The sequence below is a fragment of the Helianthus annuus genome, chromosome 13 (assembly GCF_002127325.2).
Source record: "Helianthus annuus cultivar XRQ/B chromosome 13, HanXRQr2.0-SUNRISE, whole genome shotgun sequence".
NCBI lineage: Eukaryota > Viridiplantae > Streptophyta > Magnoliopsida > Asterales > Asteraceae > Helianthus > Helianthus annuus.
This window is the reverse complement of record NC_035445.2, coordinates 33,702,078-33,727,383: the sequence shown is the minus strand read 5'-3', so window position 1 is coordinate 33,727,383 and position 25,306 is coordinate 33,702,078. Positions and strand designations below refer to the sequence as shown.

General features: G+C 39.2%; 1 protein-coding gene across 1 annotated transcript; it reads right to left on the bottom strand.

Annotated features, from left to right (window-relative positions):
- Nucleotides 1-23,188: 23,188 nt before the first annotated feature.
- On the bottom strand, nucleotides 23,189-24,505 carry LOC110906470 (vegetative cell wall protein gp1-like). Its single transcript, XM_022151599.2, has 2 exons — nucleotides 24,419-24,505; nucleotides 23,189-24,337 (listed from the first exon to the last, which is right to left on the bottom strand). The coding sequence occupies exons 1-2, from the start codon at nucleotides 24,503-24,505 to the stop codon at nucleotides 23,189-23,191; spliced, it is 1,236 nt and encodes a 411-aa protein (XP_022007291.2).
- Between the last annotated feature and the right edge of the window lie 801 nt (nucleotides 24,506-25,306).

Genomic DNA, 25,306 nt, shown 5'->3' with positions numbered 1-25,306 from the left:
ATGTTGAGAATGGTGCAAGAGGAAGAGCTTTCGTGATTGGAGCCGGAGAAGCGAGGAATGACCCCAACGTCGTGGCGGGTAAGTTCCTACTCGATGATCGTTATGTTTCTGTATTATTTGATTCCGGAGCCGATGCTAGTTATGTATCCCTACGTATTAGTAAGAAGCTTAAGCACCCGCCTTCGTTACTAAGTTCTAAACATATCGTCGAGTTAGCTAATGGTAGAAACATCGAGGCCTCACGTGTTATCAACGACTGCAAACTAGCACTGTCTGGTCAGACTTATAGCATCAATCTTTTCCCTATCGTTCTTGGAAGCTTCGACGTCGTCATTGGTATGGATTGGTTATCCAAACATCGCGCGGAAATCCTCTGTCAAGAGAAAATGGTTCGCATTCCCCGCCGTTCTGGCAAACCCCTCATCATACAAGGGGACAATGGCGGAGAAATCATAGGCATCATCTCGTTCTTAAAGGCCCATAAGTGTTTACAAAAGGGGCACACCGCTATCTTAGCACATGTCACCAACACACAGGAAAAGGAAAAGAGGATTGAAGATTTTCCAGTGGTACGCGACTACCCCGAGGTGTTCCCTGAAGAACTACCTGGACTCCCTCCCCACCGTCTGGTTGAATTCCAAATCGAGCTAGCTCCCGGAGCAGCGCCTATAGCTCGTGCGCCTTATCGACTAGCCCCCGCAGAACTAAAGGAACTCTCTACGCAACTACGGGAACTATTGGATAAAGGATTTATCCGCCCTAGTTCATCACCCTGGGGAGCACCAGTACTCTTTGTTAAGAAGAAGGATGGCACATTCCGAATGTGCATCGACTATCGTGAGCTGAACAAGGTTACCATCAAGAATCGCTACCCTCTCCCGCGTATCGACGATCTATTCGATCAGTTGCAGGGATCGAGCTACTACTCTAAGATCGACCTACGATCGGGCTATCATCAGCTAAGAGTCCGTAATGAAGACATCTCCAAAACTGCATTCAGAACTCGTTATGGTCATTAAGAATTCCTTGTCATGCCCTTTGGAATGACTAACGCGCCTGCGGTTTTCATGGACCTCATGAACCGAGTGTGCAAGCCTTACCTCGACAAATTCGTGATTGTGTTTATCGATGACATCCTGATCTACTCGAAAAGCCAAAAAGAGCATGAACAACACCTACGCCTTATCCTCGAACTTCTTCGCAATGAGCAACTGTACGCCAAGTTCTCGAAATGCGACTTCTGGCTTCGAGAAGTCCATTTCCTTGGGCACGTGGTCAATAAGGACGGGATTCACGTCGACCCAGCTAAGATCGACTCTATAAAGAATTGGCCTACGCCCAAAACTCCGACCGAAGTTCGCCAATTCTTGGGATTGGCAGGATACTATCTAGATTTATCAAGGGGTTCTCGAAGATTGCTCAGCCTCTCACGACTCTCACTCATAAAGGTATTGCTTACAAATGGAATGAAGCTCAGGAATCCGCATTTCAGAAGCTAAAGGATAACCTCTGTAGTCCATTGATGTAAAACTTGCCTCGAAACAGTGCTCCAAACGCTGAAAATGGCGCTTCAATTCGGGTGTTTAAATTTCCAATTAACCAAAATCAAGTCACTTGGAGCACCATTTCGAAGTAAGTTTTACATCAACGGACTCGTATCATCATTCTGATCAAAAGCCCTAAAAAATCTGTTTGTAATTTGGAAAAAAGCTTAACTCCGTTAAGTTTTTTTAACGGGGGACCATTGTAGGAAAAATAGATGAAAGGTGAGACTGTTGGGGGGAAATATTCTGAGGTGGGATTATTAATGGCCAATAAGGTCTAGGTGGAATTATTACAGGCCAATTCCCCTAGAAAATATACTATACTGCTTTATTTATAAAAAAAATATAAGTCAAAGTAAATATATCAATGACCGATTTAAGTGTATTTTCACTTTTTTTTTATTGAATAACATAAACATCATATAAGGGTATAAGTAACGTTATTAGAATCACACGTAGCTTTTTTTTCTTCTATCAAATATAGATTTTTAAAATAGGTCATTCTTTTAAGATTCAAACATGATTAGATTAGTAGTTATTTAATGAATTGGATTTCTCTAATGAGTTTAGGGGTTAGAAATATAAAAAAGTTTAAAAACATCATTTTTACTAAATATTTTTCCACCAATACCATTTTGATAAATATTTTTTCCATCAATAATATTATTAAAAAAAAACTCCATTTTTGGGGCTGATGATATTCAAAATATTCCATTGGGCCCAGATGAATGAAAGTGACGGTTGTCCATATGGTGAACAATTGATTCCATCTTGTTTCATTTTGCTGGTTGATTTTTTTGTGGGTTCACATATTTATCAGTGGGAATTATTAATTTGGGCAACATGGGAATGGATTAGATACTGCTTGTTTGATTTTCAATGATGTCCAAATACCCATCTTGAATTAGTGTTGGGTCCAGTAGTATACATCATTTTCTCACATGCATTAAATTAAAATATCCAAGATTCGTGGACTATTTTTATTTGAGCCTCACAAATAATTCAGTTCTAATATTGGGCCTTCAGAATTAATGGGTCGAATACGTTTAATTGGGATTATTATTTTTGGTCGTTGATAATGGTGAGCCATGGAGTCGTGGTCCCGTATCTATTAATGAATACAAATTCATTTCACTTGGACCTATTTCTAATAATACATCGTTGCTGGATTGAAATTTGGTACAAGTTCGGGAGGACGCCAGATCAGTTTTAGATAAACTAAAACACCTGATTTTTGAAGAATGTGTGGTAGTCACAGTTACCAGTGTAAACGTCAAATTTGGTGACTTGACTACTATGGGCCAAAAACGTAAGATTTATTTCCGCACGAGAAAATTTAATATGTTAACGGTTTTCGGAAATGTTCGAAGGTGTTTTGTTAGTTGTCATAGTCTCGCATTTTATAATGATTTAAAGAAACTGGAGAGCCAAGACCGGTCCAAGCGAATTCACAAGGTCGAAGAGCGATGCCTATGATGGAAGTAGTCGGATTAGGTGTTAGAAGAATTTGGGATGGGGGGGGGGGGATACAAGTCGGATCCTACGGGGCCAGGTGACTTTCTTTATCAACTAAAATATGCAAAGAAGAAAGCAACTTTTGAAAACCGAGAAGATTTGAAAAAATCTGCTTTATGGAGAGAATTTGTTTAGTGAGGTAAACAACAGTTCCGCTCCGAGGGGGGATTTTGTGAAGATTTAGAGAATTCACCAAAGAAATGGGGGATAAAAATTTTCATATTTTTGGATTTCTTCGGTAAATTTATAAACGCAATCATAGGTGGTAAAGTTCGTGACTTTATGTTTTGCACATACTTATATTTGAGGATTTTAATTAATTCTCCAGCCAGCGTGAAGGGTTTTGCACGGAAACATACTGTATGTAAAGTCGACAGTAGTTCCAAAATGCTATTCACTGAAGACCTAGGGAATCTTTATGAGGGCTGATAGTTCAAGGCTGGCAAGTGTGGATTCTGACTCTCTCAGATGTCGTTTAGGTTTTTGGATCGAGATGATCAAAGCAATGACACCTTGCGGAGGGAGATTGCCGAAACTTAACGCGGATGAAGTTACAGTTGAGGGGGAATTTGTAGGATTCGGTTTTGTGACACTCGACAAAATTAATGACAATTCCGTACAACTAAACAACTATTTATACATTTACTTGCGTTCATTTATGACTTAATTTGTGCATGATTATGTCATACAAGTCTAGAAACCTTAGGACATACTGAAACCTAACAATTGATATTGCTACTTTTGTCGCGTCGCGAGAAAACAATTAACTATGTCCTAATATGTTGGCAAAAATGCTGAAAACACTATTCATCATCACCATACTCAGTAAATCCCACCAATAGCAAAGCAAAGGTAGTGTCTGAGGAGGGTAAGATGTAGACAGACTTACCTCTACCCCGTAGGAATAGAGAGCCTGCTTCCAGTGAGACCCCCGGCTCGATAGTAGTTTTGCATCAAGCCTTGGACATAAGGCACGTAACACTTAGCAATCGGGACAAAGACCGATTAGAGCATGTACCCTTTTGTCTTTCAGCTATCAACGCCACCACATGATGCATGATTATCCTAGAGACGTGTTTTTTTTGTAGAAATTGACTTTAAGATACTGTGTACGGTTTTTTTTTTTTATTTTGAACGGCAAATTTGGATCACTGACGGACCACATCGTGCCACCAGCAGAACCACCCAATCATATCCATCTCCACTAGGCAATAATGTCTATACACCAATTCAGGAGGAAACCCAATAAATCTGAGAAAAACCCCCTTTGTAGGAATCGAACCCATGACCTAATGGTCATAAGCCTTATTCCACCACCAAGATACCACTAGGCTATAATGCCATGGGTAAAATACTGTGTACGTATTATCATATTATATTAGTTCCTATAAATTTTGGCAATTTCCAGACATCATATGAATTTATTGTGAATTTTAGCATATTATATTAGTTTATAATTTATGGAAAATACTAATTTATGAAAATCTTATATCCCAAGTTATATATTCTGAATTTTCCAGTAGTTCTTTTAGTGTGGGATTTTAACAAACTTCATTTTTAATCTTACAATTGAGCATAGTATGTAAACGAAATAAATTGTAAAAGTAGTTATGTTATTTTTATAAAAATGACTAGTTTATTATTACAAAATAATCCTTGTGACTAAAATAATAATTCTTTTTGAGTTATTATGATAGGCAAGTGGTTTGAATTAATGGATAGGTTATTTAGAATTTTCTAGAATTAGTAACCACAGAAATATAACAACATATGTAAATTATGTTATTTAGTACTATATGATTTGATGATATTATTCCTTAATAATATCTCCAATCAAAACTCATATTAATTTTATGTATAGGTCTAAAGTTATATTTAGGAAATTAATGCTATAGAAAATTGAACATATATTTATTGGATATTATTGGTAACTTTTGTATAAAAATCCAAGTCTCTAAAAACATATTTAATATTAAGTTATTACTCATTGAAATATTAAACCTTAATCTGTGACAAATGGCAAATAACTTGAAATTCCGTACAGTCTAATCACAATTTTTAGCATATAATCTCATGCAATTAGCGTAATTTAATTACATAACTGGACCGTACATTAGATAACAGTGTTAGGACAAAAGAACAATACTATAACATATGTTGGTTTTCGTCGTGTCGTGAAACCAATTAAACTATGTCCTAAAAGTGTTGGTAGAAAGTGTTGCACGCACTATTCACGGTTACACTATTCAAGCCAGCAAAGTTGTTGAAACAAAACGAAACGATGAAAAATGACATACGAATAACATAACTGAGTCCATATATATATGAAAACACTAATGTGGAAACACATCTTGCAAAATACATAATTTTCCGGTACAACACCCTAATCACAAAATCGTCCGTTCGGTTACAAATATAACAATTCTAACTCGTCTAAACTATTAATTTAGCATTTCCGAGACTCCCGAATTATATGACAAATGATGACAAATACACGAAAATAATATGAGGATATTAATGGGGTGTCCGAAACATAAGCTTTCGGTGCTACGTTTCAACCCCCACAACTTGTATGTTTTTGTACCGACAAGTTAGTAAATAACAATTCAGACGCCAAAACAACCAAATGGAAGACATGGCGAACTAGTTAAGCTTATTTTGGGACTCGGAATCACTTCGTGCATCGCTTGACAGCGGAATAACTTGCGACAAAACTTCGTCGGTGCGACGCAAAAGTGCCGTAAACTAGCCGACGACCAAACGGAAAGCATCTAAAGTATCAAAACACCATTTCTACTAGTTTAGTGAACTAGTTAATGTCGATTAATGTTCTGAATCCCTAATTACCCCTTAATGGCGTAATTAACCCCTAATCACCATACTTTATGTAATTACCAAAATATCTACTTTTTAACCATTTTTATAAAAAAAAAATCATATAATACCCCCCCCTCAAACTCGGTCAAGGTTGGTCCCACCCACTTGATCTTGGTTGAAATTATGCAAAGATATGGAGTATGGTGGTAGAAGATTGTTGTTGGATATCTTGTGTATAACATCATTATTTTCTTTCAAACAACCATACCACATCCTATCAATTTTCATCACTTTCAAAACAAGATAAACCTCCTCCCTTGCCTTCATTTTCGGTAGCCAAGAATCACATCACAAACTCACCATAAAACTCCACTAAAACACCTTAAATCACACATTTTCTAGCCATCACAAGATCAACTACACATGGATTAAGCATGAGGAGCTTTTAGGGGAGTCTTGGAAGCTTAATCACCTCTTAATCATCTTTTTTATCTTGTGCACAATTGTAAGCATTCTTCAACCATTTTTAAGCTTCTTATTATGTGTAGAATTAAGAAGTACAGGTTGATTATCTCGAAGATTAAGAAAAACATAATCAAAAACCCTAATCTCAAACATAATAATCTACTAATCATGACTTATTATGTGATTGTTTGTGTAGATTAGCATAGTTAGCTTGTGTAATCTTGATGATTATGTTGATTTTGTAAAGATTAGTGATATAAAGTTTAGATTTATGATGATCTTGTGAATTTTATCATGTAGTATTTGTCACACCCTGGCTTTTGCGGAAGTGTGGGTTTAATTTGGTGTGACTTCTTAATACCATAGCAGCAATCATAACAATGCTATATGTAAATAAAACACATGATAGTCATCCATTCATCAGGTTTAAAGTTACCATAACATCATTCTTTAAAATGTCGACACATAAAAACAAGTTACAAACATGACATGAATTTAAAACGTGTTCACATGACACAACAAAAGATTTTAATGAAAGCATGGTTTAAGACTTGTAACCCGTCCAGGAAAGGGTCACACCTCCTAAACCTGGATGACATCATTATTCCCTACGCAGCTTGAAACGATTGCACACTTTGCCAGATCCACTAATTTCCTGAAATACATGTAGTTTGAAAAATCAACAAAAGTTGAGCGAGTTCATGTAAAAGTGAGTATGTATAAACCTTTCATGTATGAATAAATGTCCCTGGTATGTAGCAATAAGGAAAAAGAGATCACCAATGGGTTGCAAAGCCACTGGTATGTGTGAGAAGGTGCAGGAAAACTCAAACCTAGCAAATTTGTTATCGGGCTTCGGCGGTAAGACACAGTCACCTCTATGGGCCGCCCCGGCCTCACGGGTGTGGGCTCGCTACACCCAAATAGATCTATCACTCTTGTGTCCCTCGGTCCTAACAACGAGGATTAATGGCCTTAAGTATTGTACCCACCCCTCACATGATCTAGTAGTAAAACCCTCCCTACGCTAACCATACCATGTAAATAATGTTTGTAATAATTGTCACATGTATTTCACCCCCGAAGTATAAAACTGAAAACAGTAAAGAAGAAAAGGGGGACATGAACTCACAGAAGTGCGTATCCTGTAACGTCAACCTCAAACTCAATCTGCTGCGCGACGACCTACACTTACTAATGCCTATTAGACGGACGGGCCGTGTCTTGGCTTAGTGTTTAATGTTTTGAGTTGCGTTACCTTGATATTATATCAAGTTTGTGATTACTAGTTAAAATAATAATAATTATTTTAACTTAAATTTTATTTTTAGGGTTTTGGAATAATAGTTAGGAAACTATTTTGTATCCGAATTTCTCGAGTATGTTATACACGTATTTCCTTCCCAAGGATGGGGGTGTTTATACATGTACACTTGTAATTCCGAAAAAAATATATTTCAAGTCCCACTTAGCAAAATATATTTAAATTATTTGTCTAAAACATCTTAATTTAAAAAATATATATATTTTTCCCAAAAATATTATATTTTACTTCATAAATTTTCCAAAATAATATTTTACCAAAAATATACGTGTAGAAGTATTTTTCTGAAATATCACATAAGTTACGTTTTAGCATTTCGTATTGCAATAATAATTGCGTAACTTAAATATTTATTTCGCAAGAGTTTTGGTATTATTTTGGTGTCGTAATTTCATGGTATACATAAGTTATATTATTTTACCCTAAAAATAATATAACTAGTTCTCAAAATAAACAAATAATCACACGAGAGTTTTAGTATGAAATATATATTCTAAATATATATTTATCAAATTTTACTTACGAAAATCAACCTCCGGCACTTAGTATTTTTGTAATAAAAATCATGGCGAAGTTTATTTTGAAAACAAGGTTAAAAATATATTCGTAAGCACTTGCTAGAAAAATATTTTCTAAGTCTTGAGATTTTTAGAAAATTTCGCCAGAGTTTCCCCTAAAAACGGAGGTGTCCATGCTATTAAGCATATCATTTTCTTTTCAAAATCAATCAACAACAATCCTTGAATCATTTTTACATTACCAAGAGCAAAGTATATGCGTTTCACACTAGTCATGAACTTAATATATCTCGAAAACGCATAGTAACTTGGTAAAGCTCTTAGTAGACTTAGTTACCTTCCGAAACGTATTTATTTCTTTAAAAATCATTCTCACAAAATGGTTTAATGTTTACAACTTGTAAATAATTTTTACAAAAATTTAAGCTATTGAACTCTTCTTGTAAATAAAAACTTTTTACACTTATTTTACTTACAAAAATTATGTAAGAGTATGTAAAAGTCATAAACTTTTAGAGATCGTTTCTTGAACTTGGTTTGTTTACAAAAAACCTTTTGTAAAACTTGGATTAACATACCCATCAACTTACTAGTTAGTTTATATTTTGTGAAAAATCATTTTTATCAAGTTCATGTCTAGTTAGAAAGTGGTCTTTTTATGTGACACAAACCACTTTCTAGTCTTGTTAAATCATACTTTTACGTATTATTTAACAAGATTCACATGGTGTTTAACACCACATAATCAAGGATCACCATAAAACTAACAACATACTCATGACAACATCAAACTAGTAGCTTTTATCATCTTCAAGTAAACTTTTAAGATTTCATGTAAAGTTTCATGTTCATCTTTTAGTGTTCTTGTTTCTTTAGTGATTTGAACACACTAAACATACTACAACTTTTGATCACAACAACAAGATGAACAAGGGTGTACAAGTAACTTACTACTAGCACAAGGCTAGGGTAGAATCTAGTGAAGAAGATGATGAGAAAAGATGATGGTGAAGCAAGAAACAAGGCACCTTTAAAGCTCCACAAGTAGCAACTTCCTTGATTCACCTTACAAGCACTTGGATGAAGCTTAAATGGAAGAGATGGTGGTGGAATGGTGGTGATGTTGGCGGTGGTATTGTAGCCGAGAGAGGGAGAGAGAGAGAGTGTGAGAGTGAGAGTGAATTTTGTGAAGCATGGTATGTGATCTGGAGGCCATGCTTTATAAGGATATGATCATATGTTTTAGTTACTTCAACAAGCAAAGATCTAATAAACTAATGAGATTAAATCTAGTATAAGATTGGGGTATGGTGTAGATAATTTGTGTGGGTCCACATGGGGACCGAATTCGGACTAGGGGGGTTAAGGTAAAGATTTTCCAACTAACAAGTAACTACTAGTTAGAATTCAAGCATAATCTTATATATGTTAGTTACTTTGATTTTTAGTGGGTGTTAGGGTGTTCGGGGATCACGACAAGCCAAGAAATAGTGAAACAATGTGTTCGGCAAAACTTTTGTGTTCCGGGTAATGTCCGGTTATCCGGTTTGATACCGTTCCGTTAAAGTGTTTAATTATTCCTTAAAGTGTCTTTTATATATATTTTTGCAACACTTTTAATCCCCGGCACTTAGGAAAGTATACAGGACCATTCTGACATATTTTTGCACTTCACTAGTATTTTAAAATGCTGAATTTTATTAATGAGTGCAGAATTCTCCATTTAAAGTGTGTTTTAGGCACTTCCCAACACTGTAACTATCACCTAGTGACGCAGTTTTATGGTCCCCATTTCCGTACACTCCATACTAGTGTAATATCCTGTCCCTGGCCCATACTGGGCCTTACACACATTGTCTGTCTATTGCTGGCATTGTCAGCATATTTCTGATATCCGTTTAGTGTGCTAACTGTGCTTTGTGCATCAAGTATGTCACTAAAGTTTATGCGTAATATACGGAGTGACAGTATGAAATATGATGCATATGTATGTATGATTCAGAAATCATAAAGCAGTTTAGGTTGTCAGTTGTAATCAAGCACAGTCATTAAGCACATAATTAAAATTAATTAATTGTACAGTACTTGTAATTGTGAGGGTTGTCACATTCTCCCCCCGTTAAGAAAATTTCGTCCCGAAATTTTAGGTTCTGCTTCTAGTTGCAAGGGTCTCGGGGAATAAATGTGGGTATTTTTCCTTCATTCGATCCTCACGTTCCCATGTGAATTCTGGGCCGTGTCGTGCATTCCATCGAACTTTGACGAGCTTGACACTACTCCTGCGTGTTTTGTTAATCTTCCAATCAGTATCCTCAACTGGCTCTTCAACAAAGTGGAGCGTGTCGTCGATATGAACTTCGTTAGCAGGAATGACAACTGTTTCTTGAGTTGGACTCTTCTTCAGGTTTGACACATGGAATGTATCATGAACGCCATTAAGTTCAGCAGGTAGGTCCAACTTGTATGCTACCAAACCAATTCGTTCCAGGATTCTAAATGGACCAATGTATCTGGGATTCAACTTCCCACGCTTTCCAAAGCGTGCCACACCCTTCCAGGGTGAAACCTTCAATAACACCATATCTCCTACCTCAAATTCCAGAGGTTTCCTTCTTCGGTCCGCATAACAATTTTGTCGATCGCGAGCTGCTTTGATGCGCTCTCGGATCTGTGCAATCTTGTCTGTCGTTTCCTGGAGTAATTCCGGACCAACTAGTTGTCTATCACCCGCGTCAGCCCAACAAATCGGTGATCAACATTTGCGTCCATAAAGAGCTTCGAACGGTGCGGCTTGAATACTTGCATGATAACTATTATTGTATGAAAATTCAACCAATGTTAGGTGAGTGTCCCAACTTCTACCTAAATCCATTACGCAGGCTCGCAGCATCTCTTCTAATGTCTGAATTGTTCTTTCACTCTGTCCATCAGTTTGCGGGTGAAATGTTATACTCAGATTCAACTGAGAACCAAACGCTTCTTGAAAGGATTGCCAAATCCTTGACACGAATCTTCCATCCCTATCTGAGATGATTGAGAGAGGCACTCCATGTCGTGCAACAATCTCTCTCATGTATATCTCAGCTAGTTTGCTCGTGTTGTCTTTTTCCCTGATGGGCAAGAAGTGTGCAGATTTCGTTAACCGGTCTACTATTACCCAAATAGTATCGTGACCTTTGGGCGTCCTTGGCAGTTTCGTTATGAAATCCATCGAAATCTGTTCCCATTTCCATTTGGGTATTTCAGGTTGCTGCAGAAGACCTGAAGGCTTTTGGTACTCGGCTTTCACATTGGCGCAAGCTAAACACTTGCCAATATATACCGCAACATCGCCTTTCATCCTTGGCCACCAACAGAAATCCTTAAGGTCTTGGTACATTTTATCCGCTCCTGGATGAATCGAGTACCGTGACTTGTGAGCCTCATCGAAAATAACCTTTCTCAATCCACCAAACAGAGGAACCCAAATTCGTTTCATGAAACATAAAGTTCATTCCTCGTTTGGTACTAACTGCTTCTCCATCCCACGGAGATACTCGTCCTCAATATTCCTTTCTTTGAGAGCTTCTCTCTGTGCGGCACGAATGCGCAATGAGAGGTCTGTCTGGACAATCATTTCCAAAGCCCTAACCCTTATGGGTTTGATCCTTTCTTTCCGACTTAGGGCATCGGCGACCACATTCGCCTTCCCTGGATGATACTTGATCTCGCAATCGTAGTCGTTCAACAATTCAACCCAGCGTCTTTGTCTCATGTTAAGCTCCTTCTGGTCAAATATGTGCTGCAGGCTCTTATGATCAGTGAAGATTGTACATCGCGTACCATACAAATAATGTCGCCAGATCTTTAACGCAAATACCATCGCGCCTAATTCCAAGTCGTGCGTGGAATAGTTTTTCTCGTGCACCTTTAACCGGCGTGACGCGTATGCTATAACTTTCTGTCGCTGCATCAACACGCAACCCAAACCTTGACGCGAGGCGTCATAATATACCACGAAATCGTCCGTTCCTTTGGGTAGCGATAAGATCAGTGGATTACAAAGTTTGTCCTTCAACAACTGGAACGCTTCTTCTTGTTTGTCTCCCCAATCAAACTATTTGTCTTTCTGGGTAAGGGAAGTCAAAGGTTATGCGATTTTTGAGAAATCCTCGATGAACCTTCGATAATAACCAGCCAAACCTAAGAATTGTCGAATCTCGATTGGCATTTTTGGGGTCTCCCAGTTCTTTATTGCTTTGATCTTTGTGGGATCTACATGGATTCCATTTCCATTAACCACATGTCCAAGAAATTGGACTTCGCGTAACCAGAACTCGCACTTCGAGAACTTGGCATACAACTTCTCCTTTATAAGTAGCTCCAAAATAGCTCTTAAACGTTGTTCGTGCTCATCCTTCGTCTTCGAGTAGATCAAAATGTCATCAATGAACACAATCACGAACTTGTCGAGGTATGGCTTACAAACTCTGTTCATCAAATCCATAAAAACGGCTGGCGCGTTTGTTAACCCAAACGGCATCACCAGAAACTCGTAATGTCCATATCGAGTTCTAAAAGCAGTCTTAGGAATACTTTCCTCTTGTATCCTCAGTTGATGATATCCTGATCGCAAATCAATCTTTGAGTAGAAACTTGAACCTTGCAGCTGATCAAATAGGTCATCAATTCTCGGCAGAGGGTATCTATTCTTGATAGTCAACTTGTTTAGTTTGTAGGATCGTGATCTGACCCGAACGAGTCGTTCAGAGGCATTCTACTCTGTTTCAGGTGCGGAATAACAAGAAACGGAGGTAAAAATAGTTGATTCTTCACTTAATCTACTGTTTATATTGATTTGACAACGTTTACAGCTCGATCTTCACACCGGCAGCACTTCGGTATGGAATACAAGGCAACGATAATGATTTCGCTCATGAGACCACTATATATAGGTCTGATGGTTTCGCTCCAGTGGACATGACCACATAAGCGAAACCCCATCATAACCACATGAGCGAAACCTCATGACCATATGAGCGAAATTGTCACTAAACCACATATAATCTCCTAATTTCTCGTAAAACGTGCCCTAATCTATACAATACAATATAAGACTCGATACAAGACGAAGTCGACAGATGTAGTGCACCAACAGACTCCCCCTCAGATGTCGACGAGTCGACTATCGAGTCACGACAATGCTATGACTTCACATCTTCAATCTTAATCAGTCTCTGGGCTTTTCTCTCTCTCTATCTTTATCAACAGACTCTCCTTTTGACATTATCTGCTTGAATATCTTCAGACTCCCCCTCTCGATTTGCTGGCATTCCTTTGTTCTTCAGCAACAACTGCTTCAGGATCATTGTCTGGCTCTTCATGTTCCAGGATCGATACCTGGCTCAAGCTCTATCTGCAAGTCTTTAATTTTCAGGATCGAAACTTGGCTTTCTTCAATCAGAGTCCTCAGATATTGTAACCTGGCTCTTTATCTCTATATCCAAGATCGAAACCTGGCTAATCCTGCACATTCTTAACCCAGAAGTAAATTTTCTAATTTTAACAATTTGAAAATACACGTGTGCACCAACATTCTGAAATAATCAGATGACTCCCTCTCATAAACATATCAAATCAAACACATATGATGAACCACTTGTTGATTTAAAACCATATTTTGACAATTACAACTCCCCCCCTCACAACAATATCATCATGTTTAGCACTCGGAATTTTGAAAATCAGCTTTCCAACATCAGTTGTCGAAAATCTTTTTGACTTTTTCAAAAATTTATCCTAAAACACATACAAAATCTTTTTGGATTTTTCTGAAAGAAAGTAACCAATACTATTTGAAGAAACAAGAAAATGCAGAAATGAAATATTTACAAACATATTTTGTGAGTTCGTGTAAGAGAATCATATCAGTTTTTGAGACATGTCACCAACACCGTTATGCTGATTACATACTAAGTTCTAAACAATTCACCTAGATTGTCAGTATGTTTGTCCACTTAAATTTTCACACAAAGTTCAATTGTTTCGAGATACGATGTTAATGTTTTAAGCGACTTAAACTTATTCGTGTGTCCCACTTCTTGTATATACTCACGTATCCAGATCCCAATATTCAGTCTTACAGGTGGTGAGTATACCACAGATGATATCTGTTCAGGGGTTTGATGCGAGGGCCGTGAGAGCTCAGGTCGATACTTCCGTATACGCAGAGAGATGACGGCTTCGACTTTTGGTGTGTCCCCTTTAGAGGATCTTTTGATTTACAACAGCAGCGACTATCAATTTTATTGTTTCATCAGCTTGCTGAGGGCGGTGCTTATATTTCAAAGCATTTGTGGAAAGCATTATCCGGGGACTAGGTCAGTACTTCCATACAGCAGAAGTCCCGGGATAATACCCCAGATATCACTGAGCATAAAGACCTAGTATCTCAGAATAAGGGACCTTTCAAACAAGATTTCAGGGGTTACCTATATATCCAAGAAGTTGTTAACCCACAGAACAAGCAAGTTTGAAATTATGTTTATATCTCGTCACAATTTACTAAGTGTGTAAAAAACCTACTGACACATCCACAATGAGATTGTTTATCACATTTTAACATTACAATTCTTTAGCATGTTGTGACCGCCTACTGATGTACTATCATTTCCTTTTTTCACAACAAAACTCATTTTTGATTTTATCATGTTTTTGGATTTTTCAAAATTTCTAGTGTTTTTGGATTTTTTGAAATTTTCTTACTCCCCCTAAAATGCAAACACATTTCAAAGGAAATTTGAAAACTACTAGACTCTTGACCCAAATGAAAATACAGAAAGTAAAACAAACTATACAGAACTTGACAACTGACATCAAATCATATCAAATCGCCATTCACTATGCATAAACAATCAGAACTCCTCCTATCACAAACCATTTTCTCATTTAGATCTCATAACACTTAAGTTTGTTTTAATCAAAATGATTTTTCCGGAAAATGAGTTTGTTTTTACCACTTGTAGGTTAACCACATGTTAAGTATGGGGATATGGTTCATCATCTTGTCTATTTTAACCATATGTAGTAAATCAAGTACAAGTTAATGTCCCTGATTTACCATTTGCAGTTCAGAAACCTTTGTACCACTTGTAAAAATAATCACCTGTAAGATCACACACAATACCACTTGTAGGTATGACTAACCAATACCAACTGTAGAAATGTTACGTCTACATGCATCATTTTACCAATCAGGATGCCGATTCCTGCTTCGCATTTACCAACCTGGAAGCTCCGGCGTAATCCTTTCACCTGTAAAATTTCAAACTTATTCAACAATCTTTCAAACAAACTTTTTCAAACACTAGAATGATGCCGATTCCTGATCCATGATATAAACTTGGGATCTCCGGCATAGTCCTAAGACTTCAAGGGAAACAGACTTCCATCCAAGTCTTTTCAGACTTGATGGCTTTTAGTTCTTACGCAGTGGGGTTGTATGTTGCCTTTTTAGTTGCATAAAAATCTTTAACCCCCTTTGCCTTCCCATTCAACATTTTCCCAAAAATTTTCTTTACACTTCCATTAAATGTTTTCTCGACATCAAATTTGGTTTTCTCGGTGTAAAACTGTCCCGAGATTTCAACCTTTCCAACTTTCTTTTTAACTTCTGCAAATTTCAGTGATGGAAACTCATCATCATTCACTGAAATTTTTACCTCATCCTGTGGCTCTTCTGGCTTTGTGGAACCAAATTCATCACCAACATTCACATCAACTTTCTTAACAACCCACACTTGGTTGTCATTCTCTTTCTTTTTATAAAAATTCTTTTTCAAACACTCACCAATCTCATAAATTGAATTTTCAAAAATTTGAAGTCTATTGGTTGGTGGTTCAACATCAACAATCTTTTCTTTCAATTTCTGAGAAACTCCCTGTTTTGTTTTGGTGTTTTTCTGACAATTCCATGCAATGTGACCAACTTCATTGCATCTGTAACAGGTACGAGTTTCCTTTGGATATGACACTTCAGATCCATTCTTCCTCTTCTCAGCAAGAAACTCCTGGTTTGACTGTCTCCAGAACGATTTCTTCTGTTCCTCTTCTGAGCTACCACCTGTCACAAATTATGTTTTTGTTTTAGAATTTTTATCATTTTTATGGTTTTCTGGTGGAATAAATCCTAAACCTTTCTTTTTGTAGCTACTATTTTGATTAGGTTTCTTTTGAAAACCAGAACCAGAATTGTAACCCTTTTTCTTGTTTAAACGTTGTTGAACTCTTGAAGTGTATTTTTTAGGTTTTCCAGTAAGATTTAAATCTTTTATTTCAGAAATATTAATTTCTGTCATTTTGAAAACCTTTTTGATCATGTCAAAACAAACACTTCTTATTGGAAATTCTTTATCGTAGTATAATTTGTCCGAATCATTTAAAGTATACGCAACTTCAAATGTTTCATCATCCAAATTTGCCTTTGATAATAAAAACCCTTTAGTGTAAGACCGTTTAACCGACGACTTTTGACCGTTGACTGACGAATTTGACCCTCTAGACTCTGACTTTGACTCATCCTCATCAGTATCCAACACCTGATCGACCACCTTTTTGATTAACTCAGACTCATGATCAGTGTCAGACGAGTTAAACGTGACGTCAATGTTTTCTGGTAATTCATCAGTTGTGTCGGTTTTTTGCTTTATATTGACTGCTTTTTCAAGTTGCTCCTCGTTTGGTTTTCTAGGAGAATACCCTTCCCAAATTGGAGGCGGACACTTGTTATACCTAACAGTCGGTTTCTTACCACTGTCTTTCTTTTTCTTCGGCTTCTCATCTTGCAAAGCTTCCATACCTGCAACAGTTGGGTAAATACGATCAATGAGATAATCGGAACTAGAATAAATTTGCAATAAACGTCTAATTCTCTCATTCTCAATCTTTTCTGTCTCCAACTCTTGCTTCCACTTAGCACTCTCTTCGATGTAAAAATTGATTGCTTTTTGCTTTGTCATCATCACAACATTCATCATTGTTAATGCTTGTTCTCTTTCTGAATTTGTCTTTTGAAGACCAGTTACTGTTTTGTTCAAGACATCATAAGATTCTTTTACATAGTTGAGATTGAACAGTAACTGCTCCTTCTTCTTCTCATACTCAGCAATTATCTCATTCTTTGCTGCACATTCCTTGCAAGCTTCAAGACACTTTGTGCAAGGTTTGACAACTTCAATAATCTTCTCAACCTCGATTGTCTTTACCACTTCTACCACTTTTTCTTCTACCTTCACTTGCTCAGTTTCAATTATCTTTTCAGCAACACTTTCAACACTCTCTTTCTGAACAACATCTTCAGATTTCATTTGTTGTTGTTCTTTAGCAGCTCGTTTTTCCTTCAGTTTCTCCATGCGATCTGCAATATAGAAATGAAAACTTTCAGGAGATAGATGAGATTTTGCAATGTTAATATGCTTTTCCTCCTCATCATCACTACTGCTATCATCTGGAGGTGACTGATCAAACTGTGCATATTTTTCAGAACTAGCATCTGATACATCAGAATTTGACGGTGTTTGATCAAATGCAACTTCTTTTTCTGAAGTAACATCATTCTGTACACTCTCATCTGCACTCTGTGAACTTTTATCAAAACTTTCTGAACTTTCATCAGAAACAACAGACTCTTCTTCCACATTCTTCATAGTCACACCAATAGACTTCATCCAGGTGGCAAACATGTCTGGCTCTTTGACAATCTTCGCAATGAAAGCTTTGAAATCACCCTTTTCATCAACAAACATATCCCAGCTGAAGCCTTCAGGTAGTTGTTCATTATCTTGATCAACTAAACATGCTTTGCTATCAGGAGATATGTAGTTGCTCCAGTTGAAATCTACCAAACACGCTCTTTTTGAATCCTCAATCTTTCTACCATGAGCCGTCTATGAATCTTGTGATTGACCAAACTACTGATAAATGGCTTTCCGGTAGTAGTCATCTTTTCCGAACGGATTCTGAGCTCCACTAGCTTCCCTGTTCTTGCATTCCCGTTTGAAATGGCCCTTCTCCATGCATCGAAAACAAGTAACTTTAGATTTATCAAAACCTAAAGTAGATACATGAGCATCAAGAAAGTCATTTCTCCCGGTAATCGTCTTGAACTTTTCAGCACGTCTAAGAACACTAGAAAGACACCATTTGATATCCATTAGTTCCATTTCTTCGGCGTCTATCTGATCGTAATCCTCCTTTGTAAGCATAGGATTTCCGATCCGACCAGCAACAAGACCTTCATATGAAAGCAACACTGAACCAAGTAGAGCCATGTGGTCTTTTGCAGTTTCCTCAGAAAAACATTGGCTTTCTGGAAGATTTCGAGCGATGTTGCACTGAATCACATAACCATTTCCTGTCTTAGTGCCTTGAGACTGATAGCTTGTGTTTGACTCTTTCGGATTAACACTCGGAAATTATGAGAATCCACTGCTTTTGTTTGAAGTCTGATCAGCTTTTTCTGTTGAATCCCCAGCACTGAATGCAGTCTGGATTTTTGGACTTCTTTCAGATTCTGGAACTGGAATACTACCCTTGTAATACATTTTTACATCTTGTCGACCACTCGGACTGTTCATCCTTGCGATCTTCTGTTGTTCCAGATCCTGACTCTCGATCTTTTCAATAAACTGAGATATAGTCAATCCATCGTAAACACCCGTGTTTTTCAGAATCATCAAATATGTTCCCCATTCTTTCTGAGGTAACGCATCAGCTAGCTTGTCTACCCACTCTTCACGATCTTTTGTAATACTTAACATCGACATTGATCGCACTAAGTGACAGTAACGTTCGACCAGCTTCTTTGTATCCTCTCCTGGTAGACTGTTGAACTGATCAAACTCTTTCTTTAGCAACGCCTTCTAACGCCTTCTTGCTTTTAATCATATTTTCGCTACCCTCAAATTTGACTTTAAGTGCATCCCAAATTGACTTTGCAGTTTCGTAATGCTGTAACAGAATGAAGATATCTTCCTTGATAGCTTGTTGAAGCAGACTGATCATCATTTTCTCAGCTTTGTACATAACCCGTTCTTGATCTGTAAACTCTGATAACTCTTTAAGAACTTGTAAATCTATTCGTGGCAACACGTATTTCTTCAAGATACATTCCCAAGATCTGAGATGGTTTGCCTGAACCCAGTTCTCAAATCTGTCTTTCCACCCATAGTATTCTTCAATACTCATCAATTTCGGGGGCTTTTGGGTGGTTCCCGTTTTGTTTTCCAAATTCATAGCTTGAACAACGGCAGCTGGACCAGACGGTGTTGCAAACGCGTTATAGAACTCGGTATCCATGATGACTTAGCACGTTTTCCAAAAAACTGTGACAAATAAGCGAAATCAGATGTCTGTGCACTAAAAGCGAAATCCCAGATGATCTTATCAACGAAATCAGATGTTGCACACAAGATCGAAACCCTAGAGATCCTAAAAGCGAAACCCCTAAGTTCAAATGAGCGAAACCCTAATAGTCCTTATAAGCGAAACTCTGATGTTCACAAGAGCAAAATTATCCTTGTTTTTGGAGCGAAACCCTTAGATTAAGTGACACAAGAGCGAAATCAGGATGACAGATAAGCGAAATCACAATATGTCTGTAAAAGCGAAACCTAGTCCGAGGTCAATTTTGTCCATTTTTACTTTGAATTTCAGTCTCAAACTTTCCAGGGTTTGTCTATGTTCAATTACACACAGTCTGTGACCATTAAAACTTTCTGAATTGAAGAAAGAACGTGTAGAAGTAAGAAATCTCAATAAATTCCAGCTAATCTCTGTAGAACTCCTCCTCCTGAGCTCTGATACCAATTGTAGGATCGTGATCTGACCCAAACGAGTCATTCAGAGGCGTTCTACTCTGCTTCAAGTGCGGAATAACAAGAAACGGAGGTAAAAATAGCTGATTCTTCACTTAATCTACTGTTTATATTGATTTGACAACGTTTACAGCTCGATCTTCACACCGGCAGCACTTCGGTATGGAATACAAGGCAACGATAATGATTTCGCTCATGAGACCACTATATATAGGTCTGATGGTTTCGCTCCAGTGGACATGACCACATAAGAGAAACCCCATCATAACCACATGAGCGAAACCTCATGACCGTATGAGCGAAATTATCACTAAACCATATATAATCTCCTAATTTCTCGTAAAACGTGCCCTAATCTATACAATACAATATAAGACTCGATACAAGACGAAGTCGACAGATGTAGTGCACCAACATAGTTCTCGGTAGTCGATACACATGCGGAAACTACCATCTTTCTTCTTAACAAACAAAACTGGAGCTCCCCAAGGTGAGAAGCTTGGTTGGATGAATCCCTTGTCTAACAGCTCCTGGAGTTGCGTCGACAACTCCTGCATCTCCGAAGGCGCAAGTCAGTAGGGTGCCTTAGCCACAGGCGCGGCGCCTGGAACTAAGTCAATGTGGAACTCGACTTGTCTTTTAGGTGGTAATCCTGGCAAGTTTTCTGGAAAGACTTCAGGATATTCTTTTACGACTGGAATATCCTCGATCTTTGGCTCAGCAACTTCTTTATCCACGATGTGTGCCAAGAAGGCAACACATCCCTTCTGTAAACACTTTCTAGCTTTCAGATAGCAAATGATTCTCAGAGGCGTATCGCGCTTTTCTCCATGGACTACGATCGTCTCTCCATCTTCTATTGGGATGCGGATGGTCTTTTCGTGACAAACAATCTCAGCTTTGTTGCTTGACAACCAATCCATCCCTACTACCATGTCAAAACTTCCAAACTCAACTGGTAGTAGATCCAAAGTGAACTTGCGTTCTCCCAGCTCAATTACACATCCCCAGACAACTTCATTCGCTTCAACTAGCTTTCCATTAGCCAGTTCAATGGAGTACGGAATGTCTAACTTACTAGCAGTTAACCCAAGCATATTCTTAAATTCTAACGATACAAAGCTATAGTCGGCACCAGTATCAAACAGAACAGATGCAAAGCGTTGGTTTATAGGGAACGTACCAGTGACAACGTTTGGATCCTGGCGCGCTTCCCTTGCTCCAATGTTGAATACTCTCCCACGAGCTTGATTCAGTTTTGGGCATTCCCTCTTAAAGTGCCCAACATCCCCACAATTGAAACATCCCGATCCCCGACAATTACCATTTCCATTTCCACCTTGAGTGTTGTTTTGGTTGTGATTTCCACTCCCAGCTTGGTTCGCAACATTCCCACGGTTTCCATTTCCGCCATTTCCTCCTTGTGGGCGGTTTCCATTACCATTCCCAAAACCTCGATTACCACCACGCCCAGCACCAGTTCCCGCCCAACACGTATCCTTCGAGTGGCCGTTCTTTCCACATGACTCGCATTTCCTCAATCTGCACTGGCCAGAATGATGGCGCTGGCACGTATCACACTTGGGCAGAGTGCCCATGTAACCCTTTCCTTTGTTTTCGACACCGGTGGTGGCTCTGGCCGGTGTGCTCGACTCACCCTTCTTGCTCACGTTACTGGTACCTTGCTTGAAGTTGGAAAACTTCCGTTTGTTTTCACCAGACTACTCCACATGAGTCTCTTTCTTCTTCGGTTCAGATACTGAAAAGTTGTTCAATCTAATAGCTTCCTAAGTAAGTGCCACACTGAGATCAATGGCTTCCGTGATCGTTGCATGCTTGGACGTGGTAACCATGCTCATGATCTGGGGTGCCAATCCCCAGATGAAGCGCTCAACGCGTTTAAACTCGGGCGTAACCATGTACGACACTACATGGGACAAATCGTGAAACCTTTGAACATATTCTGCAATCTTAGAACCCTCCATTTTTAGGTGCCAGAACTCAGTTTCTAACTTTTGTATTTCAGCATGCGAACAATACTTCCTCCTCATGAGCTCCTTCAGCTCATTCTATGATAACGTATAAGCTGCCGCTTCTCCTAAAGTTTGCACTTGCAGATTCCACCACGATAGGGCACCATCCAGAAACAGCCCTGAGATGTAGGTTACTTGTTGCTCAGGAGCACACTTGCTCATCCTTAGGACAGAGTCTGTCTTTTCAGCCCACCTAACAAACGCAACAGCACCTCCAGTGCCGTCGAAATTTATGGGCTTACAGTCGAGGAATTGCTTGTAGGTGCACCCTGCACATACGTTAGAATTTACAAACGGTATTAGCAGATGTGCTAGAAATATCCAAATGTATCGGAATATATCTCAGGCGACTTAACATTACCATTGGGTGGATTGTCATTACCGTTGATGTTCGAGATATTTCCGCCTGTTTCTGCATGGGAGGCTGCATACTGGGCTATAGCCGCGACAATTATCCCTTGGAGTTCCGCCTCAGTAGTAGGCATGCGCGGGTCGCGTCTGGGAGGCATCTTCAAAAAGATGATCATGTTGGTCAGGTCATAGTAAGTATAATAAATATGCATATATAGTAACATCCATCAAGCACATAACATCTCATGTTATAAAATCAAAACATATAATTTAACAAAGCATGTAGTGAGAACGTTGCCATTGAGCTTTTCATTAATCACGACCACAATATTGTTTTACATGTTTAATAGTACATCGTACATCCAAATGTAATCATAGGGTCACATCACCCTCAAAATACAAGTCAAACTACACATATCATATACAAAAAGTGTGGTCTCTCAAAAGTCTTCGTATGCTGGCTCAATCGCGACTTTCTCACCAAAATGATCGACCTGCATCAAACCAAAAATATCTATGCTGACGGCGGAGGAGGAGGATGAGGAGGAAAATGAGAGAAAAGCAAGAGACGCATGTGCAACAAGTCCTCCTCAAGTGCACAACAGATGCGCAGCAAATATGCAATCTGCTGCTCAGACGTAAAAAAACGAACATCCGAATCGGGGGAAAGTGGACGGGGAGTGTGTGGTGCTGCAAAGGGGGTCTGACAGTGACAAGGCGGATGTGGAGCTCTCTCTAACTCCTGAATACGACAGCTCAGTGCGTCCTGCTATAGCTGCAGCGACGCAAGTATATCCTCTGTAGAGGACCCCACATGAAATGGGTGGTACGGATCCAATAATGGCATAACATGGGGCGTAGTCCACAAAAATGGCTCGCCCGATGGTATGGACGATGGTGCAGTATGGGGGAACTGGGACATGAATGGAAATGATAACGGTACAGGTGGAACAGAAACAGGCGGCTGCCTCGATGAATCCTCCCCAGGACGAGGTGGCGGTATGTCCTGGAGGAATGTGATGGGAAGATCAGTGCGGTGGACGTCAGTGGTGTGTGGGTGGAACAATGGGAACTCATTGGGTGCAGAAACAGGTGCTACTGGAGGAGTGACAGGTAGCACAAACGGTGGGTAGTCGTCATCATCCTCGACCCACCCGTTACGGGTATCAGCATAACGAGGATCTATGTGAGCGGCGAAAGGTGCACGGTTAACCAATGCTGGCACGGGGTCAGGTAAAGGTGCATCAACAATAGGATCATCCACCAATGGTGGTGCAACAATGGGAAGATCAGCAATGGGTGGTACAAGGGCTGGTGCATCATCAGGAACAGGGTCATGCTCTGGTGTAGGATCAGGAGCAACAACGGGCTTTGGGACCATGACAGGCTCAGGGTCAACAAGGTCCATATCAAAGTCGGCAGGGATGTCAAACAACGGATCAATAGGAGCCACTGGCACCTCTAAGGGCTGGTCCATATGAATAAACTCGATATCATGATCAGGATCGAAATTAGGAGGAAAAACTGGATCAAAATCGTCATCGACCTCATGGTCAAACTCAAACTCGTGTGCCGGACCAGGTGCAGCTGACATCGCTACGTCGGGGTCAGCGTCAGGAGAGTGATGCTGCACACCCTGGTCGTGCAAAGAAGCAGATGCTACAGACTCCAACGAGTCTGGAACAGGCGAACCAAGAGGAGCCTCCTCTACGGGGGCCTCGGCAACAGGAAGGATAGCCTCAACATCAATCGGGGCCCCGCCCTCATAGTCGTCCTCAGGGGGACCCTCCTCGAACAGATCAATGTCATCATCAGATACGACATCGAGTGGCACATCCGCCACAGGGAAAGCAGCAAGCGGAATGGGAGCAGGGATCACCACAAGAGGGAGATCCCCAGCAGGAATGCCATCAGCAGGCTAAATCTCAACTCCGATGTATGGCAGAGCGAACGACTGAAAATCATCGTCATCTGTACTCGTGGTATCTGACGTGTATACGTCTCCCTCTGATGGTATCTCATCGTCTGACACAACTGCCATGGGGTCCATTGTGTCTGATACTCCTGTGTCGGAAGAAGAAACCATGGTGTCTGTAACACAGCCACACATATCAATCATGAAGTCAAATAAACATGTAAGTCACAATAAAGCAAACAAGTAATTCTCCTAGTCTCCCTAGACTATCCTCCCAGCCTCTCAGACTGAACTCCCTAGCCTCTCAGACTAACTCCCTGGTCTCTAAGACCAACTCCCAGTCTCTAAGATTAAACCTCCCCAATCTCTCAGATTGAACCCTTCAGTCTCTAAGACTGAAACTCCCTCAGTCTCTAAGACTGAACCTCCCCAGCCTCTAAGGCTGAACTCCCTTAGTCTCTAAGACTGAACCATGAATTTTGAAAAAGTGTATTTGTGCCTTTTTGTTTGTAAAAATATTTTGTACCCTGGATCTGGACGTTTAGTGTATGCAACGTAAAAATGTTTTCGTGAGAGCCCTAGTGATCATAGTCTAGACTCGAGATAGAATCCTAGTTCGCTATGATCGAGGCTCTGATACCAAGCTGTCACACCCTGGCTTTTGCGGAAGCATGGGTTTAATTTGGTGTGACTTCTTAATACCATAGCAACAATCATAACAATGCTATATGTAAATAAAACGCATGATAGTCATCCATTCATCAGGTTTAAAGTTACCATAACATCATTGTTTAAAATGTAGACACATAAAAACAAGTTAAAAACATGACATGAATTTAAAACGTGTTCACATGACACGACAAAAGATTTTAATGAAAGCACGGTTTAAGACTTGTAACCCGTCCAGGCAAGGGTCACACCTCCTAAACCTGCATGACATCATTATTCCCTACGCAGCTTGAAACGATTGCA

What these genes read in the sequence shown, in the direction of transcription:
- LOC110906470 (XM_022151599.2), bottom strand. Translation starts at nt 24,505, where the DNA reads ATGGTTTCTTCTTCCGACACAGGAGTATCAGACACAATGGACCCCATG. An exon ending in AGATACCATCAGAGGGAGAC is followed by an intron (nt 24,338 to 24,418) that starts GTATACACGTCA and finishes GTTGAGATTTAG; the next exon opens with CCTGCTGATGGCATTCCTGC.